This window comes from Merops nubicus, unplaced genomic scaffold (genome assembly GCF_000691845.1).
Source record: "Merops nubicus isolate BGI_N331 unplaced genomic scaffold, ASM69184v1 scaffold19238, whole genome shotgun sequence".
NCBI classification, from domain to species: domain Eukaryota; kingdom Metazoa; phylum Chordata; class Aves; order Coraciiformes; family Meropidae; genus Merops; species Merops nubicus.
This window is the reverse complement of record NW_008627959.1, coordinates 40450-62624: the sequence shown is the minus strand read 5'-3', so window position 1 is coordinate 62624 and position 22175 is coordinate 40450. Positions and strand designations below refer to the sequence as shown.

The window sequence follows — 22175 nt, the reverse complement described above, 5'->3', positions numbered from 1 at the left end:
TATCTTTCTTTAACTTGATTTATTAATAATCCCACAGATAAATTGCCAGTTTTTAAAAAGTCATGTTATCTTTTGAATACATCCTGTATGACAAGCCTTAAAAACTACTTCAAATAAGCCTAACCCTCACTTTGTATGCTTCAATCATTTAAAGCAAGAACAAAATGCAGTTCAGTGCATGATTTCTGTAAAACACAAAGATCAACGGTCTTATCTACTGCTATCACAAGTGAGCTATTGGGTACTCAAGTACCACAGGAAAAACATTTTATGTTTCCATTCACCATACCAACCAGACATGAGAACAGTTTTTAAGCAATCAATGTAGTGTCAAGTCGTTGTCCACAACTTGTAGATTATCCTGTGTTATCTGAAATCAAACTTGCAATGTTTCCAAATTTTGCTCCCCTTGGACACAAAGCATGGAGACACTATTACCTATAGATTTGCTAACTCATATACACATACTATCCCACATGTAAACTTCTATCTCGTTACAGCTGTCAACATGATGAGAGCAAATGACAGGATTACCAGGAAATGTCAGTTAACAAAGTAACTGAAAGAAAACACAGAAAAATACACTTGCAAGCAAACCTTTAATTTTCATCAAACTATTTCCTTGTAAACATAGAAGATGACAAATTCAACTATGATCCCTGTTACTGAAAGACAACCAGGCACTAGGTCCCCCACTTAATTCTTTTACAGATCTGGAGATGTTACAGACAATTACCATATACTCATGCTTTCCAGTACACAGAAAAATCAGAGCTAGATGCAGAGGCAGTCTGCTTATTACTATATATAAATAACTGCTCAATCACAAGCATCCAAAGATAACTGTTGTTTAACATTGGAAACATTTCAACCACGTGTTTTCTGAGGACTTGGGGATTACACACACAACGGTACCTAGCCAATAAACAAGGGCTGTAAACACAAACAAACTGATTTTTGAAATGCAAACTGGACAAGGTACTGCAATGCAAGACAAAGTGAAGTTAACAGTATCAGTTATGCTGTAAAAAAATAAATAAATTAACCTTTATGGCATGGAGCCATTCTCAAGGCAGGCACGTGCACCCGAAACTGTACAAAAGCCTGGATGTGTCAACTTCAGGCAGTGCTGAATATTCATTATTCAATGGCAATTTTTATTTATGTACAGTATTTAAGCATTGCTAGAACTGTATTTAATTTAATGAAGAAATTTAAACCCCAAAGCATCAAAATTCACTGATCTCTACTACTGACCTACCGGGCGTACACTTTAAGGTAAATAAGTAAATCTTAAATATTTTTCATCATCTGAATGTCTAATTTCAAGCATTGTTCAGAAGAAGTGCAAGTTTATCATGGTCATTTACAACAGATTTCTCATTCTGTAATTTTTCATACAAACTAGCCTTATAAATACTTCAATAAATTTTACTGTATAAATGCTTTATGATTACAAAATGTATAATTTACAGCTATCACACTAATTTTCATCTTATTAGCTGGGATCTATATAAACCTTTGGAAGTATCAGTTGAACCTTCCCCCCATCACAAAAAAAAAACAATTAATGATTATCTAAACTTCTCAGACATCATACATCAAAAAATTTATGACTGGCTTATTAAAGGCCTGAACATGGCAACAAATCCAGAGACTAACAACAGGTAAGCTCCATCTATGATTTTCAATTGTTAGGAAATCTAGCATTAAGTTTAAATTGTGCTATTTTCCTGACTACAGTAAATTAAGTCACTAGTGAAAACACATGATCTGTTATTTCTTGTCCAAAAAAAATTGAATGTAAAATAGTTTCATATGAGGAACACCTATTAGATTATATTTGTCTCTGAATTATGGCATCAGTTTCAAAACCATACAAGAAATTTTTCATTATACAAGTTAAACATGACATCTACCATGTATTCTACAGCCACTCCAGAACTGTCATTATCATTGCCTTTAAGTTCCACTGAAAGAACCACTCTGAAGGACAGATTGTGAGGCTCACCTTCAACTGTTTAATTAGCACAGATCCAATGAGTTCTAGCAGAACTTTGGTACGTTGTATCAGAAGATCATCTCCTCACTGCTAAGCAGACTTGCACATTTTTTCTTCTAATTAGTTTCAACTTGTTGCCTGTTTAAAAGATGGAGGATTCCTTCCAAGGGAAGGAATGTAAAACAAAACCAAATTCTCGCAACAAATTGTGAAACCTATTTCAGTATTTGAAATTCAAATGCTTTGTTCTAGGGTTTTTTGTTTAGCTATGAACATTCCTGGATCTAGTGGACCTATGACTACTCAGAAAGGTCTCGGCTATCAATGAAACCATCTGGCAAAGAAAGATCATTCAAGCTAAGGAAAGTAAGGCAATTGCAAATAAGATAGGTATGGGGGTTTTAAACCTCTTTTTCTTACCCTTCCTCCCTTACATTTTAGCTTGGGTCAACCTCCTCTTCTCCTAAGGGAACAATGCTAATTCACTCCTCATTATCTCCCTTCTCAACAGCAGTGCTCCCTTCGCTACAGTTTTCCTCAGCTGAGGATTCAGGTTTTGACTCTGATGAATTATTGAATTCAGACTCTTCTGGAGCAATCTCATCTTCATCATAAATAATATCTTCTGGATTTGGTGCTGCTGGGCAGAAATCCTCTTCAGGAAACATTTCTCGGAAAATAGTCTCAGCCTATTCAGAAAAAAAAAGCATGAAGTAAACTTTACCTTGAAATGTAATAACTTGCATCAGTATTTCACAGATATTTGAGATTAACCTCTGTTCTTTCAAATCAATAGTGATTTAATATTTAGCCATTATTGTAAACACATGGGAAATCTATTCCTTCTTCAGTCCTCAAAAAAGAAAAACCCATCTATCTTTTTACCTTGCTCTTCTTGGAAAGTCACAGCAAAGGGCTTTTTTAAAAATAGTGGTCAACCTACATTCTGTTGAGAACAATGAAGATAATTTTTTTGCAAGGAAAATTATCTTTTCTGCTATAATAATATCCCTATCTGCAGTCAAATGCAAAGCATGGAAAGACCTTGCCTCTTTCCAGAAAGAAGAATCCATTTCACACAACAAGGAATCCCAGGAGACTGTATGTACAGTCTACATCATATCTATACTGGTTTCCTTCTTAGATTTAAAAATTACAAAAAAAAAAAAATCTACCTCTGTTTTTCTGAACATCTCATGCATAACTCACTTGATAAGAGTTCTCATACAGTGGAATATTAGCATTGAAAATATGGATGTATTTTTATAAATTTATAATTTATTTGAGAATTATGTCTATCATTTCAGTGTATTATGTGCATACACCTATGTGCACAAACTGCCTTTCTGAAAAGAACTGTATAAGTAACTGCCAAGGGTTAGGGCTGGGCTGGTCACTGGATGAATGGAGAGACTGAACTAAAAAGTAAAATCATTGAACAGAATTAGCTCTGTTCTAGCTCAAACCAAGACAGCAACTTCTATTTAGCTTAAACAATGGCTACTTTTAAGATACAGCTCAAGGATTTAATTTGCAATGCCACTTCATCTTCATGCCATCAAGGTTTAGAAATCAAATACACACAAAAAGTCAAGTTTTTTCATGACTGCAAGAAAAGATTCTTGATAATGTCAGGATAGTTCTTCTGTTATTACAACATAGAGAATACAACTACAAAATCTAGCGGAAAAAGAAACAAAAAATAATACAGAATCACAGAACTGTGATCTTGGAATTCTTGAGAACTAGATGGTTCATAAAAAAAAGGAGGCAAAAAATCCTGTCAAAACCACAAGAATGCAAGGAGCTTTCTTAATTAGTGTTAAATAGCTTTACATGTTCTTGTGCAAATAACCTCTCTTAAAAAAAAAAAAGCTAGAGACACTTGGGAAGTTATTTAGTGAGCCAACAAGTAAACAAGTTTTTCCTTTCCAAGTCCTTAAGCTTCTAAGGCAAATGGAGACAACTGATGCAGCTCACTGTTATGCTCTGGGTTCCTAAGAAGGCAAAGGAATATTGCCTCTCACTTTTGTCTCTCCTGTAAGCTATACCCTACGGATGACCTGTGACGAGAGCTCCCACACAGGCAGGCATGCATTTAATCTTCATATCCACACTGCTCCAGACACTGCAGTGGAGAAGCTGACAGCAGGGTCAGTTAATGCCAACTGCAAAGGCTGATTACATGATGTGGATTCCTGGAGAAGAGGGAATTGTTTTCAGATTAATACATCATCGAGCATGCACCAAACAGCTTTCTGTGACAAACTTCCCTGCCTGCCAGCAGTGGATTTGTATCACCAGCATCTGGATGCAGGGCTCCCTTATGAACTGCTTGAACGACCCTGTCTGCTCTCAGTTCTATTTAATTTTTCATTCTGAATCCTAAATTTCACTCTTGTGTACCTATTTTAAACAGTTTACAATTATTTATGTATTAAAAAATACACAAAAAAATTCTACTCTCTACTTTAAAAACAAAAGTTTGTAATTTGCAAACCTTGCCTACAGAGTCTAGTAGGCAAGGGGGTACAAACATCCTACAAAAAGTTTACAAAACTAACTTGTTGTAGGTAAGAGAAAGGCTTTTTACTTCAAGCCTGCACTTGTCCTTCACACTCCAAAAATACACTTAATTATTACATTTAAGTATTGAAGAAAGATCATATTTTGCACTTGATATATAACAAACTAGACCAGAAAAACGTTGAATGATTGTTGAGAACTGCATAGAAAGTCTCCAATTAGTCAGTGAATATCCACTCCAAAAACAGTCATGTAACTGAAGTTGAACCTGGAAAGAAATCCTCAGTGTGCCTTGTAGGACATCATGCCACTGATGACAACTGAACAATTTAATGGTACAGAGAGCTGTCAAGTCTACCAGTTTGTAAAACTAATCTTAGCCAGCTGATTTCATGCAGAATAACCAATAATAATGTAACAGCTCCTTCATTATAACACTTTGATACTCACTGTAACTAATCAGGTTAGTAAATAGTTCCTTCAATATTTAGTAGTTAATTGTACTAGCTTTTGAATTAAGCAATGGCATAGGTGTGTAAAGCACTTGCACAGATACTCTCAGTTAGTAACTGTTTGAAGTTGAATACAACTTACATTACTTTTATTTTTTTTTTTTCTTTTATTTTACTGTATCCCAGCTACAGACCTTGATGGCACGAGGACAAGCTGTGTGACAGCAACTTGTACAGAGAACACTACCAAACTGACAGTTGTTTGAAAAAGAACACACTTGAATAAATCTGAAATCCTTCCAGATACAGAAAAAAAAGTGCAAATGGGTTAAAGGACAAATATTGGCATCAAAATTTTAGTGCTTCCTCTTATGAACAGGAATAGGTCTCAGAAATCTGAAATACTTAAGGGAACATGCTACTTTAGGCTAGAATAATTCATATCAGGTTGTAACAGTGAAAAAATAGAAAACTGGAAGCCAGATGCTTTCCTTGATCCATACATACAGAATTAAAAGGACTCATAAACAGCACTTTACATTTAATTTAGCCTGTCCTCAGGGCAAGAAAATGCAGACACCAAAATTAATTCAGTACTATACTAGGAATTTAACACTGAATTAAAAATAAACCAGAAATGAAGTCATTTGTATATTGAGCTGTAGATGGATAATCAGCTGTAAAAGTTGTGGTGTCTTGCCTTCTAAATAATGTATCATCAATACAATCAAACAGAATGACAGAGAGAAGTTAGGAATACCAACGGTAATGAAAACATAAATCATGGGAAGTATCACTACAACAGTAAACACAGGATTAGAGAAATTAGATTTAATTTTCCAAGCTATCTCCAAGACTAATAGACACAGCATTTTTTTGGTTTGTTTTTTTAAAGTGTTCTGATCCATGAGTTCATCAGTATTTCATGTTTGGGAATTTCCATCCCATTGCTAGGCAGATGAAAGTGGACTGGGGGTAGGAAGCACAGCAATTTACCTGTGTTGCCCTCTTGTCTAGGAGGTACCTGCATGTGAGATGGGAAGGGTCTATCCTAACTGCAAGTTCTGCTTTATCTTCAGCCTGCTCTTCACTTAGTTCTCACATATGCTCCTCATGTTTATCTGTCCTTATGACTTCCCATTCTAAACATGTTTATGTTGAAATACTTTTCACTCTAAAGCAGTGACCATCTGTTTCAAATTTTAAAACAGGTTAAAAAAAAAAAGGAGCTTCTTATCTACTCTTTGTAAAGGACAGTGTTTCAGGCTCTTGATTTTCTCCTCCAAGATCTGGTTGTTTAACATCTATCTCACTGATGGTCAACAGCTCTAGGACAAAGGCTCCCTACAGCACCTAGAATATTTAAGCACAGCTTGATCTATAATACTCTTACCCCAAGACAAAGCTGAAAGCTAGAAAAGGTGGCTATCAGAACTAGGAACAGGCTGCCTTTTAAGTCTGTTTATCTAGCTTTTAACCTGCATTGTTTTAAACAGTTAAAAAAAAATTTCTCATTTAGAAAACGAATTTACAATTTAAAGCTGCTACAGTAGTAATTGTCTTGCATTACTTTTTGTTTTTACAGTTCTTTACCCTCTTGAAAGGTAAATTACTGCCTTGTAAAACAAACCTAAGGGTACCATTAGCCCTTAATTATACTTTTCTGACCCTACACTTCAGGCTATGTCACCCTTTCTACTTCAAAATCTTATTTTTAAGAGGTTTATGAGTTAGTCACAAAAAAAATCCTCCAACTAGTCAGAAGATGGCATGCACATTCTTTACCATTAAAAAAGCAGCTTTTAAAATGTCTAGTGCCAGTTAATTCTACAAAGGTGTAAAAGTGTCCTCAGGTGAGCTCCAAGCACACCCAGACACCACGGTGACTGCTGTGGTAGATTTGTCTGGGAATTTTATACCTCCCTTATCAAGGTGGGTCTCTGAATGGAAGAGCAAAGCAGAAGCATTCCTGTAGTGGTCTGTTGTTGAACAAGTCCTAATCTACATATTTGTGTGATCTTGTTGTCTTCTGCTCAACAGTAGTGGGGAAGGCACAATGAGAGGCATGACAAGAAATTCCTTCCCAAGTTCTACACACCCACCGTTGAAGATCTGGTGCTCCTGCAAGTTCTGCCTATTGCCAACACAGAAGGTGGCTCTTTCATGATCTCTCCATCTACCTAGTTTTGTTTAGGGAGTTTTCACTCTTCACCTCCAATTGCAAAGCACTAGTAATCTGTTTTAAACTGAGTACTGCCATGGTATGACTACTACTAGGCAAGTTACAAGGGGTTGCCTGTTCAGGATTCTCACTCACAGTCACTAGATATGTCAACACCCAACTACTGAGAACTACAGATCAGAACTGAGTGTGACTGGTCCCAAATACTGCCTTAGGGCCACTAATAGAATCCTTTCAGAGGCACAATTACACCACAAGTTTTTTAATACAGTGATACTAAGGCAAAGAGTAGGTATATAGACAACTCAGTGTAGTGGTTGTGCTGGGGTTTTTCCCAATAGATTTCAGGTTTGTGGCTATGTCCAGCAGGTATTAAACCACTCTGATGATCCTTCTAACATGAACTGTAGACAGACTTTCCTCACCTTGGGTTGGTACTGCTTCTCTGCTACTGCACCACCTCTTTAACCTTACAGGTGAAAGCTGACATACTTGGGGAGTTATCCTCTACACCTCTGAATTATCTGACAGTTTTTCCTTTCCACAGTATCAGAGGAAGCAACCATTCTACCAAGACTAGCATCTTCAGGTACTGGTGCCTTCTAAGTTCCCTTTACCTGTTCAGATAAACTATCTGCTACTCCTCATGTTGCTGTATCCACTGACCTTTTCTCAAGTTTCCCTCAGTCTCAGTTCCACCAACACTCACTTTGCTCATTAAGTAAGAATTTTTGTATGTCTAGGTGTGAAGTTTTATATCTGTTTTAGTACTAATTAGCATAAAGCACAACAACACAGAACAAAAGTAGATCACATTGTACTTCCTTAGGTCTTTAAAATTAAAGTTTTGCAACCAAAAACACCTGATCTGCCCAACCTGTTTGACAGCACAGTCATTTCCTAAAGCAGAGTCTGGTCCAGAGCAGACATAAACATTGGAGGGTAAGCCATCGTAGGAATTCTTCTCAACTCCTGAAGAATCTCTCATGTTGAAGTAGGCTGCCCAGAGGACTCTAGGTTTTTCTGGTTCTTCATTTTCAGTCTCTGAAAAGAAAAAAGTGTTCCCAGTAATCAATGTTCATGTGTAATAAAGGGATATATGTAATCTAGCATACTGAAAGTCAATTTATTAGCAGGGAGTTACTGTAATAAAGTGCTATTTTTTTTTCTTTAAAAAGCCAATTAATTTCAGTTTCCACTCTTTTCTGAGGTACTTTTTCATCACACTTTTCCCTTACAGCCATAGGTATCTAAACTGTACTTGTTCTGTACTCACTATGCCACGTAAGAACCAATTATCACCTAAAAGCACACGAACACAAAGCGTGGTCTAACCTCAACACCTTTGCACCTCAGGTTAAATGGTTTACTCTGGATAAACTCCAGGAGCATCTGATGCTCTGAACAAGTCCTCCATGGGCTGTGCCAACCTGAAGCCACTGGATTCTATATGCAAAGATAGTTCTGATGTTTATTTTTTCCTCTTCCTTTAATAGTTTATCTTTGTATGGGAACTATTCTCATAAGAGACCTTTGTGTGCTTTAAGACTGAGTGTCTTCACCTAAGGAGTGAAAACACTAATCATGTTTTTATTGTTTTAATCATGCTCATGGTTTAAAGAAAAGAAACTTGAAAGAAAAATCCACAAAGAATGATCCCCCCAAAATTAACTGCAGATAAAGATTTACCAAACCCCAGAAGTACTCCTTTCTGATGTGTGTGATACGCGATATGTAGAACCTCTAAAATTTGGGAATACCTCTAAATGAAAAAAAATTATTAATTTACATTTATCTATGCTTACTGAGGACTCGTACTGTGCTACAATACTCATTATGAACACAAAGTGACCATAAACTACACCTTGCCCATCACCTGTACCTTCCTGCAGTTACTCTGCACATTCATACAACCCCCCTGCACAGGCAGAAAAACCTCTGCGAAGATGAAGGTCACTTTTTAACAGTGCAGAATGCAAGGGAGGAATACACAACACAGATTCTTAGCTTAATAGATACTATTTGTTTGGCATATTTGCTGTCCCCTTTTGGTATTTCACCTTCTCTAAAATAAATGAAGCTTGTAAAAGACCTTGTGAGATTTACCTCTTCCCAAGGAAGAAACTTCTAGATAACAACAGCATTCAAAACAGTATTTTAAAGCAGTTGAATTAGAAAAAAAGAGATAAATCTGTGCTATTCCTTCAGTATCTTTTTATAACTGTCAAATATTTTTTAAAAAATAGGTGCTAACCATACCGAACTGTTTGAAATATAAATTAAATTCATCAGCCTGTGAAAGTCTGAGCCTTAATACAGGGCAAGATGCTCTTTAATATATTTAAAAGTTCACATTGCTCATAAAAGTTACTTCTTCCTCATTTAGGCAGGAAAATGAATGGAGTCCTCTTCTCCAGGTGACTTTGCCTCTTTGACCTGCCATGGCCCAGTGCTCACTTTATCTGGTGATTCATTTTCAATAACTCCAACAGTATTTGTTCTGACATTTTAATTAAAATACGACCACTACCTCATCCTGATGATAAAAAGGCCTATGTGTCAGTGAAAACTAGCTTTTCAGTGCCTCGGTGCACCTGAGGACCCCTATGATCACAGAGTTTCTACAAAAGAATTTCAGTCAGGTTCTAAACAATATATCATTTCAAAATTGGATCACTTTAAACATTAAGATTAATGCTAAGCCCCCCAAATGATTAGAAGACACCAAACTGCAAGCTAATCTCTTCTTCACTGAGTCTTTGAAACACATGGCACTGTCTTGAAAATTTATGATATATGTTAAATATTAAAAGTTGCATATTAGTGGGCTTCAAGTTAACAAATATCAACATGAAAAGTGTTTGCAGCTCTCCAACCTCATACAGCTTCATATTTACAAACCCTAGCTGTAGTTCACATATTTGTTTTGTAAATGCTCTTGTACTACAAACATAGTAAAATATTTACATCTTTGTGATATCAAAGATGCCTATCCTGTAAGCAAAAAGGAAAAGAATGTATATTATTTAATACTTTACTACCTATTGAAAGCACTTGGTTATCTAACAAAACCAATAAGGTATTAATCTTTTCATTAAAAAGTAGAGGAAAAAAGATGTAAAAACGGAAAAGAACACAGAAAAAGAAGCTGGTGAAAAGCTCAACTCACCCCTTCAAGAAACACTTTTGATTACAGAGCTCTGAGAGCAAAGACTGGCCACATAAAAGACTATATTTATATTTTTTTATCAGGAGAAAATTTTACCCAAATTCACGTTATGCCTCAAGATTGAAGCGTAACAGCAAATATTATAAGCAAACCAATTATAAATACTATAAAATACTTCCACATCTTACTCACTTGTGTATATAGAAACACAAACACTTCCACTGACAGCTGAGTATTGTTTCTTTATAGAGGAACTATGATTTACTCTATTTGAGTATGAGCACACTATGTTTAAAAATGCTTTGCCAGGGTTAGAACAGAGCAACCTCTTCTATGGGCACACCACCTATCCTATAAGCACCTACCAAAAATATGACTAGATTCAAGATCTTGGGATTAAATTTCAAAGACTTCTGTGGAACTAGTTTAAAGTACCTTGGGGACAATTTTTTTCTAGGCAACTACTGCTTTGTCAATAGCTACTTTCCTCTGGAACTGTGCAATTGTCCATCTCAAGGTCAAAGTTCATGAAAGTAGCTGGCAAGGTTTCCTTCAATTTAGGGCCAAACACTTCGTTATTGGAAATGACTGTAAATCTATCTTCCAAGTAACACTGTAGTGTTTAACAACTTCATGCTTTCACTGCTTAAAGCAGAACCCAGAGACTTTCAAGATACTCAAGTAATAGAAATCATTAAAAACAGTATGCTATAAAAAAACGGATTCACAAATATTTCATTTCCCTAGTGCACCTTTGAAAGATAGACTGAGAAGCACATTTCCATGAAAAAGAAAGTGTGAAAAGTTAAAAAGGTCCTAGACACTTAAAGCCATGGTCCTTGTATACTGAAGTTAAACCACAGCTGAAGAAGATCTGGAACATTAGATCACAAAACACAAAAAACCTGACATCTCTCTAATCAATCTCATTCTCAAAATAGTTTCCTTTGCTTTGAAATGCTGATATCTAAATAGCAGCTCACCATATGTTGACTCTGATGACAGATTCAGATGTTCAGTAACAGACACTTCAGTTACATGGGTAAACTATATTTTTGCAAAATAATCTCTTAATACTTTATTTTTACCTTTTTCTGTATTTAGATTGAATAACTTCTCTACAACAGGCTCTAAATCTTCTCTAGCAGTGCTAGTTGAAGGACAGGTTAAATGGACTAAATCTGTTAAAAGAGAGCACAAAGTGATTACAATCACAAATACACAGATATCTAAATATCATTTACAATTTGTAAAAGGCATAATAGGCTTTTAGAAATCACTGCTCTTCATATAAATCACTTTAACCCAGGGAAGTAGAGTGTTATGGAGATACAGTGTACATACACCACAGAGAAATTTTCTTAATACATCTCATAATTATCTCTCTCTTCCATAGATGTTGCTAAGATGAAGGATAATTTAACATAAGCAGTGCAGGCAGGGAGAACATCGTTCTAGGAAAATGTGTCTACTGATACCAGGGAAAGCAGCAGGAAGAATCTGGATATCACATTCTATTTGCCACTGATGACCTCTAGAGACTCCAAGAACGTTGTTATCGGTGCTGACAGTGCAATAGCTCAACACACTAAACCCACAAATATCACCCCTTTCATCAGCACTCTCCTTTAAGAGCTAAATTGGGACTGAGTGGGAAATTGGTAATTGGGCTACTCACAGTTGAGGCCTGGCTGTACACAAGTAAGAAGCTGTCCCCTTCCACTGAGCACAAAGTTTGAGCAAAACTTACATTTCTTTTATTGTCCTACACAGTAAATAGGAAAAGTGAATAGATGTGTGCTTTAAGTGACAGCTCCAGAGGGCTGGAGAATGAAGAACAGTGGGAACACTGGGATCATGTTTTAACAAGCTAGAGAGATTTAAAGATCTGCACTGCTGTATAGCAGTTCTGTGACTTCGTTCTGTGATCTGAGTTACAACATGTGTACAATCCCTTGGTACAACGTAACAAAAGAGCTCTACAACATTTTTTTCATTCACCTCCGTAGAGGATGGGTGAAAGTTTTGGTTTGGGTAAGGGTGAAATTAGGTGAAATTAAACCTTCACGCTCCTCCTCTTTCAGACTGCACACACAGATTATATTCAAACATTCATTTTTTATTTAACCAAACCCAGATATTCTCTGTAAAAGGAGTATGTACTAAAAAAATCACAACAGGTGCTGATAAAGAAAGTCTCCTTGTAACCTTAAATAAATATTTACAATCTAAAACACTGTAATACAATCTATTCTTTCCTCAAAAAAACCAGCTATATATCACTGAAGTTCACATCATTTACTTTCTATAAAATCATCTTTATTATCCTTAATGTTATGGCTATGAGTCACAGTCATCAGTATATATTTTGATTATATTTGATTTACTCAGGTATAACTGCATTAGTTACAGTGGTTGCCAACATTTGTCTTCAAGTAATTCTTCTAGCAAGAAGAACGATGAGTTCACTTCATGATTTCATCATTACAGTCTCAATTTTTAGGGCAAGTGAAGGAGTTTGGTTCCACTCAACTGGCAATACAGATTATATGCCTGTCATTTATGCAGTGTGATCAAAGAGTAGATGTATTTGTATACTTATCTTAAATAATTGTTTGAAGGAGAAATCAGTCAGGTTAAAACCCATTTACAGATAATGATGTAGAAGTTTTTTAAAAAATTATGAAATATGTCCCATAACTAGAATCCAGCTATACCCAAAGTAGAACTCTATTATTTCAATACATGAAGATAAATTTCATTAAGGAACTTGGTACTTTCTCTTCTGAAATTAAAAGAATTTATGGGGAAGAGTAACAGAAATCTTAATTTCTCAGCACCACAGAAATTCTTGTGAAACTTGTAATTTGTAACTACTTGAACATCAGTCCTTTCACTTCCTGCTATATGTATTTTGTGAACCCTTAAATAAAATAAGCCATTTAAAGGATAAATATTAACAATGTGCTTTATAGTACTAAGTTCTTAATTACAGGTTTATTTTTTTATTAATATAACTTTGAACGACTTAATAATTCATTTAACTCTTCTTTCATATGCAAAGAAGATCCATTTGGAAATAAAGAATACACTTTATTAGCATGAAAATCACAAGAAGACTTTGAAGAAATCACTATTACATGTAAATTTTTTTTAGAATTAATTCAAGAAGAATCTTGTAGTTCGATTCCAAAGCTGGATGAAGGAGCACACAAGTGCTGGAGAACGAAGACAATGGGCTATTTCCCTCATCTGCTGCTGACAGTAACCCAGTACAGACACACTGTTTTCTCAGCTTAGTACACACACTTTGTTTTCTCAGCTAACAGCATGGCCATTGTGGAGCAGAGGAGTGATAAGCACACATCCTAAATTTTGTTTCAGAGTCAAAGGGAAAAGTGTAGCTAAGATCACATACACCCTGTACTTACAAGTGTCTTTCATGCATGTCATGGCTGAGGGACACAGCTCAATGACACAGACTGCTGGTTTTCCTAGATCCACTGGAGGCACCATCAGAAGGGAAACCTAGCATGCAGGGAGAATAACAGGTTAAAGCAGAGTAATGTGGAGGATGAGGCAACCAACACAACCCTGAGTAAAGGTTAAAAATAAGCACAGACAGTTATAAAAAATCCTTTTTCAACACTGGGCAGAGCACTGTTAGCTAAGAATGACTGGAGTAGTTTTATGCAGGACTGCTAGCGCAAGACTTAGGAAGAACAAATTTCTCTTGTCATAAATGTTCTTATTTTGTAGATCATATTTAATTTATAATAATACAGGAAGCATAGAGAAGAAACACTTAACACTGATTAATATAATTTGAATTCAAGGTCTGCAAAGAATGATGAAGCAGAAACATTTAAAGAAGGACCTGAAAGTGTACAGTAAGAACTTTGAACAGTAAAAGTGTATGTTAAAAAAAAACTTCAAATAAAGTTCAGACAAGATAACTAAAAGTTAACAGAACACTAAAGGTAACAGTTTATTAAAAAGCAAGCAAAATAAACTACCTTAAAGACAGCAGCTTAGAAACTGTTCATTAATATGATGCAAACCAACAGGGAAACCCAAGTCACTGAACTAAACTAAAATTCCTAATAGCTTTATAGACACTAACAAATTAATTTTCAGCAGAGAGAGCTGACTAAAAAGCTAGATTCAAGCAGAAACAAACACATGAATTCCTTCCAACATTAATGCCTACAGTTAATAAAGGGGTGATACAAAATTGATATATACCTGCTGCTCTGCATCTGTGTTTAGTACAGACTGATCCGTAATGAGCACTGCTCTGGAGATCTGCCTACAAGTAAATAAAACAATTATGGCATTTCAGGAAAATGTAAGAAATGGCAATTTTGATCCATAGTTTGGGCACTATCAGTCTAAACATAACACTGTGGGAAGGCCATTTAACCACACAGTCTGATTAATATGATTGTTAGTGGGATATTTTGCCTGTTGCTGAAACAAAAACACATCTGGAACATTAATGGAATAGTTTCAATGACTAAAACAGATGGTGAATAAATGAGCCAGTGTCATCATATAAAACACTTTGGATAGCCTTCTGATTTTTAAAAAAATCTTTTAAAATCTAATCAAGATTAGTAGCAGCATGATAGAAGACTTTTTATGTTTTAAACAGCATAAGACACTTTGGTCTAAACAGGGGAAATACACTAAGGTGGATTTCATGAACTGAAGTTTCTAATCCTCCCTTGTCTATGATTATTTCTGTACTGCACCTACTACTACAGTTTTGCTAATATCTTATCTGCAATATTTTGAAGACAAAGGCAGTAAAAGTCCAATGCTTTTGGCAAGGACAACAAAGATCAGAGAAAACAATGATTTTTAATAGTTTTCCAAACCTGAAGAAATTTAAAGAGAAAACAGCAACAGGCACCTCCACCTTCCAAACACTTTTTCACAAATATGAAATTCCTGATGCACTTTAGAGATACTAGATTTTTTAATAAGGAAAGGAGGAATATGAGTTGGAGGACAAGAAAACCTAAAGATACAAAGTGTACAGTATTCCCTGAAGTATATGGAAGAAGAGAAAAACTATGCACAGAACCAAGCTGTACTGCAAAGATAAAGCAGAGAAAATTTATTCAGTTTAATTTCCAGGATACTTTATATACGATTATTTAAAGAAATTTATTATGTTTAAATGTTCTACTACATACTTGTAACAGACGTTTGTGCACGTGCTCTCTGAAAGGTAACTATCTTCCACAATAAAATATTTTGCACTTATTCTTTGTCCAAAATGATCCACAATAGCTTTGCATCTGTTAAGAAATAATAAACAAATCAAACAGGAATTTAGATAAGGTAACCAAAGCATGTGTGTTTGAAATGGAGTTGTATAGCACATTGTACTTTTCACATACATTAGCTAAATATTTCTTTTCACATGTGAACCCCTAAAACAACAACTGAAATTGGTAACTAAATCCTAGACTTATACATTCCTCATAGTATATACAGCTTTTTACATGTGATGCCAGGATAGATAAAGATACCAGAACATTAATAAACTGGTCATTTTATTAGCTTATATTTAGTTTTCCTTCTAACACTGGCATTTGATTGTACACGAAAGTGGCATGTTTCTCGCCTCATGATACACAGAAAAGGAACACTGTGAATTACTTTGGAGGTGCTGTCCTATGGCAGTGTTATTTTTTCTGCCACCCACCTTTACCAAAGGTCTGTATTTTGGCAATAATACTTTACAAATCAGCCTAAAGAGATTTAATGGAAAAAAATCTGTGGAAAAGGAAACAGTGTGCAGACTGTTCCCAGAGAACTTTTCTGAGCTTCTGCATTTGTGGCTAAATATACTGTTTATCTCTAAGGAACACACAGATAGATTAACTAAGTCATGCTGCTTTAGGAGCAACACAAGTGTTCCTGATAGGTGCTGTTTGTCTTTGAAGACAGATAAATTCTAACTCAAACAGATACTCCTCTGCCTCAGGCAGTACCTCCAAAAGAACTGAAAAAGCAACTAAACCAAAGACCAATCCCTCCCCCAAATCCTTCTAACTGTAAGCAGGTCAAAACAAAGTGAGAATTATTACAAAAATATTCTGCAAAAATATTTCAAGAATCAAGTGTAACAGAAGAGACCAACACCTCTAAGTGGGACAGAAATGCAAACAGGACAGAAGCAATGCAAGGAGCTAAAGTGGGAACAGGGTACAAATTTCAGATTTTAATGGGGAAAAATCTCTATGAAAACACAAACTTCAGACATAGATATGATACATGAAATGAAATCATATCTATGAAACAAATAAAAAGCAGGCTGTATACAGATACTGAGTAAAAGCAACTTCTGCTGCTGATTCCTACAAGCCACGAACTGTGTTCTATTTAATTGTACATACTTCATCAAACTGACACCTTGCTAACATTTTTATGTAAAGCCCTACAGATTTAAAGAGCACCTATGACTTCTTTTCCTACCTGAAGTGCAAGCAAAATATATGCACTACACTTTCTTTATAGCTTGTTTCCATATCCTAAGCACCTCTAAGGCTTTGTACCAATTTCTAAAGCAAGTTTTTAAGGTTTTGCACAACATCAGAACATTTACTGTGTAAATAAAGAAAGCAAATTAGCTCTATTTAACTTTTGCTTGGTGTATGAAAACTTTCTGCATATTTTTTCTGAATCAGTATCTCAATGTTTCAGTTGATTTAATACAGAGCATTCAAACCAGTAAATACTCTCACAAACATTTACACACACATGTGTGTACCTCTACAGGGAGGTGTTGAAAGCAACAAAAGGATGCCAAAGGCACAGACCCCTTACACATTTAAATGTTCTATCATAGCACAGCATTATTCCTTTATCAGTAAGTATCTGATGTGCAAGATGCTTATGAATAAACAGCATTTCTGTATCTTCAAGTTATGCATTAGCTTCTGTGATCAAAATGATCTTCAAAACTAGAAAACATGAGAACCAAACTTAAATAACTAACAGCAAGCAGCTGCCACTAGCTTTAGTAAACCAGTTGCTTCTGTAGCCTGAAATGAGAGTTTAAAAAGGGTGCACACAATGCTTATTTCCAAATAGAAGAGGTTTATGGCAATTAAGCTTTTTTTTCCCAACAGTAACTTCTAATGTTGATTTCATAGGAATCTGGATACTACATATATACCTATATTTGAACTCAGCAGTTAACTTGAAAACAGTAATTAAAAGAAATCAAATCTAATGGTACAAGCATTGTTCAACTCCAAACCTGTAGTATTCTTCCTACAGCTTCAACCACATCCCAGCCAACACGTGTTTTACTGGCAACTTTAAGTTTTTTAACAGTAACCAAACTGACTTAATTCTCATGCACTCATTTGAATATTGCAAATAAACAAGGAAGTCAAACTGCTACAGTTCATTTCTAATTATAACCTTTCTTATTGTTTATGAAACAATTTCCCCTGCCACCCCTCTACAGATTATCGGAGGGGAAAGGTTGATTAAATGTCATGTTGCATCACTCAAAGCCAGCAAAAGCAACCACACACTTTTTATTTTACCACTGAGTGTTGTCTCCTCTCCTTTGTTCAAGAATAGCTATCAAGTCATACGTTGGATAAGATTTTAAACAGAAAAAGAGATAGCACTTTTAATTTCAGTCTGCACTTTAGTTCAAAGGATGGTGCTGAGAAAATTTCTTTCAGGTACTGCTTCCAAATACAGAAAACACTTATGCACTGACATTATCAGGTCTCTGTCATCTGATATGTGTTGGGACAATGAATCATAGAGAACCCTCCATTGACCTTCTTTCAATGTGTCTAGATAAAAGGATGAAAATTAGAATCCATCTCCTTGCAGTGCCACGAGTTATAAATGTACTTTATAGGGCTCATTATCCAAACTAATGGACTAAGGGCGACATCCTTGAAATGGACTTACCACCACTGACAAAGCCAGTATGCAATATTTCAAGGAAGATATGTAAATTACTAGGTGTTTGCTATATCTTTTTATTACAGATATATAAATTTCCATTCATCATCTCTCTCCCATTTTTGAGACAGAATTATATAATTGGAAACATATGTAAAGTGTGATCAACACAAAATGACAACCATTATTATTAATGCAATCCATGTCACTGAAAATACTTTACATTTTATCATATGTAGACAAAAAAGTGACCTACAATAAACACAGAAAATAAACAAAAAATAATTATCCTGTATACTTTCCATGTGCTTTTTTCTCATCCTAAGGAACATGATGGGTGTTTTATTTCCTAAAAGAGCATCAGAGTACTATTAAGAATGCAAAATGTTCTGTGTATGTATTAAACCAGCAAACTTTATGTGATACAACACATTAAAAGTTAGAAATTTTCAAGGAATTCTGAAAGTTTCTATTCTTTCACACCCTCTTTCTGTGAACCTTCTTAAACACAAACTATAGATTATAGTAAAACATTAAAAATAATTACCCTGTTGGGAGTGAAATCGACTGTTCCCTGTATACACAGTTACAGGTAGTATATAAGCAAAAAAGCCATTTTTGGGTAGGAAGAAGGAAATAAACTCTGATTTCAATTTTTTTTCACATTTTCAACTTCAAATTAACTCTAAACTTAATCAACAAAACTTTCAGAAGAAAATCAAGTGTAGCTATAAGTATAAATTTTCCTTGCAGATACCAAAGCAAGAATATGAAACAGAGTGGAAAAATAACTACACTAAGATACTGATGAAGTCCAGAAGCCTAGGGAAGACACATAATATAGTAATGAATACTCTACAATTAGACTAAATTTCCACTGTTGTGAGGTTAACTTATTTGTAACCAAGGGAAGCTGCCTCTGAAACTCCACAGACAGCTGTACTGATGAGGTGTGAATTTGTCTACCACCAATTACTACTAATGGCCTGTTGACTCAAACGCTCAGTATCTCATAAATACCCTCATTAACAATTTGATAGCTGATTTTTATTAGGCAAAACACTGAAGTCCAAAGTCAAGAGGAAATTATTGCTGGTGCAGGGAGGAAATACAGAGTAAGGAGAGAGATAACATGAGGCAAGAAACAGGTATCATTTTCTCTTGATTTTCTTTTCTCTCACCTGAATGCAACGCTTCTTTTCCTTACTAAGCCTTTTCCTTAGTGTTACTTGGCAAGCTATGTAATTTGTCACTATCATCACTACTATTTCCTTTCCCTTCTTTTTCTTTTCTTTCATACCTGGGTCACAGAAGCTCAGCTTTTTGGGTGACATATTTGCTACGATGAAGACAGTGTTTGAGATTTAAAAAAAAAAAAAAACAAAAAAAAACCGAAAGCAAATGTATGATCCTCCTTTCATCACTGAAAATTTTGTAAAAATAAACATATTTTGGCCCAGGCTGCATTATTTTCATCATGCCAAAGCAGTCTGACACATCCCTTCTCTTCTATACATATTTTTTGGTGTATTTTTATTTTGATGTAGAAATGTTTGTTGGCAAAATACCTGCTTTGAAACTATGGGAGATATAAAAATTGACAACAGAAGCAGACAGGTGGTTCTGAGGAAAAGGCAGGTGGCTTGGGAAGCTGGACGTGTTGTGCTCCCTCATATTCAGCATCAGAGAATTGCTTTATTAAAAGATCAGTGTTTTCAGAATAATAAAAGGCTGGTAATTTCCTTAATTCTGCACCTCAAAAATCCTTTAGTTTTAAGTGAAAATGGTATAAATCACTAAAGCAGCCTAATAGCCTAAAGAAAGACACTTGAAACCTACCCGGAACCCTGAGGAATTACTGGATTCAAAACATAAAAGCAGATTAAAGGAAAATCAGCACTCCCATCTCTTTTGGAACACAAAAAAAAAACTCAAACAAAATATTAATTTTAAAGGTCTTCAGAATGTGCAAACGAAGCTGGAAACCAGGGCAATCAGCACCCCATACCAGTTAAGATCTCCACAGAGTAGGGTTCTGCTCCTCTGAAAAAGCAAGTTAACTAAACATTATTGGAAAATAAGGCTGCCTACAGTAAAAGTTCAAACATTACTGTTAAAATAAACTACAGAGTTTAGGAAAAGGGCTTAATTTCATTTGCATACGAATCTTGCACTTAAAACAACACCACATATGATGAAATACTATCACATTTGCATCTCAAAGTCTGAAACTGTGCAATGAACTTCAGAACCTTTAGAAACTGAGAGAAAGATAAAATCTGTTGTTTGTAGAATTTCAGGGAAAACAGACCCTACTTGACCATGTCAGGTCAAATCTAGCTACAAGTACCATGCTCAAAGAATCAAAAGTGCAGTGCAGCTGGAAAATAATGACATAAACACATTACACCAACCATTTAACTAACTACTAATTTTCTTAAGTGTTACTACACATTTTCTAGTTTAATTTTCAAAATTTGCTACGGAACATTTTGAACTTTTCAGTTACAGAAACTAAGCTGAAAACAGACTCTGAAGAGAGACAGAGTCTGCAGTTAGACTAATAACTGGTAGAATGTACATGAAGTCTGACAATTTTCAGAGGTGTGAAAAAATGCCATTATGGAAAAAGCTACATATTGATTTTTCTTAGCTCCACTTTAAACCCGCCCACAGGCCTCATTTTGTTGTAAAAGAATTTATCCTAGGATAAGAGGGCAGCATAGTTTATGACAACAATCTACCTAAAAACTCATTAAAGTCTTTTCTCTTGGAGTGACAAGCATTATCAGCAAAGATTAATCTGATGAGTCTTTAGGTGAGCTCCATTTTTAAAAATGCAATAACAGAGGGCTTTGTTGTCATCTGATGAAAATCAATTAGAGTAGGTAAGGCCACAAGGAAAACTAACATCACTCATCACCAGCCCCCCGGCAGCTGAAATGATTTGTCTTCCAAGCTTGGGTGATCAGGAGCTGTAGTAATATCACAGGGAAATTAATTTAGTTTCTATATTCTAGACCCACTTTCCTTGTTCTGGAGGACCTATACACAAATTACTTTTAATCAAGGTTGATGTGTTATTAATACCAAGGAGGATCTTTGAAGAATCATTTTTTTTTACATTGACTTCACACATTTTTCATCTGTATTTTGTATATAAACAGAAGGTTACTTATATTCCCCTTACCGTCCAGACTCTTTGTCCACTACAAGGCACTGCACAGGGTGGCGAAGACAATAGATACCTCCAAATACAGCACACATCCTAGGAACACAGCAGGAAAAAACAGAGGTTACTCCTAGCACAACTAATTGTAATCAGTGTCAGTGTGTGGTTTGAGTGAGGCAAAGTACTCTGCATGTCACAATGTTTTTAATGGCACGTCTTAATCTCAGAATTAGACAATCAAAATCCAATCAAAATAAAGGATATGTTGCTAACTTTTTTTTTTTGTATTAGCATTTATCTTAGTTCTCTGAATTATTACCTTAGTTTGAGCACTCATTCTCTGTTACCATCTTTAGTCATCCAGGATGGAAAAGCACCTGTTTGCTGAAGATGTACAGGATATTTACTGATACTCTGACCAACGACATTGCACATGGTGCAGAATAAGAATGTAAGAACACACAATGACCACACAAACCTCCTACTACAATTCCAACTGTTATTTAGCTACATACAAAATGGACTGTGGAAACTTCAATGACTACCAGCAGCTCAAATTCAGCAGGCATTGAGAAGTACCCCAACAGAATGAAGACTTCTTATAATCTAAAGATGACCTCTTACAAACAGTGACTCCTCCAGGTTCTGCCCATGTGACAAAATACTTGCTTAAGATACTCTGTGCATGGACTGATACTACAAAAATTTACTAAATGAGAAAATGA

The 22175-nt window shown here is 35.4% G+C and overlaps 1 protein-coding gene across 1 annotated transcript in view; it reads right to left on the bottom strand.

The window, feature by feature from the left end:
* Positions 1-2484: 2484 nt before the first annotated feature.
* The window catches only part of LOC103778912 (rab proteins geranylgeranyltransferase component A 1-like), a gene marked incomplete at its 5' end in the record, with an annotated part of 52417 nt that continues 32726 nt past the window's right edge, over positions 2485-22175 (bottom strand). The window contains 7 exon segments of the mRNA XM_008946529.1: positions 2485-2691; positions 8040-8206; positions 11420-11512; positions 13763-13859; positions 14577-14640; positions 15533-15637; positions 21469-21546. Of these exon segments, the coding sequence (XP_008944777.1) occupies positions 2485-2691; positions 8040-8206; positions 11420-11512; positions 13763-13859; positions 14577-14640; positions 15533-15637; positions 21469-21546 (811 nt within the window).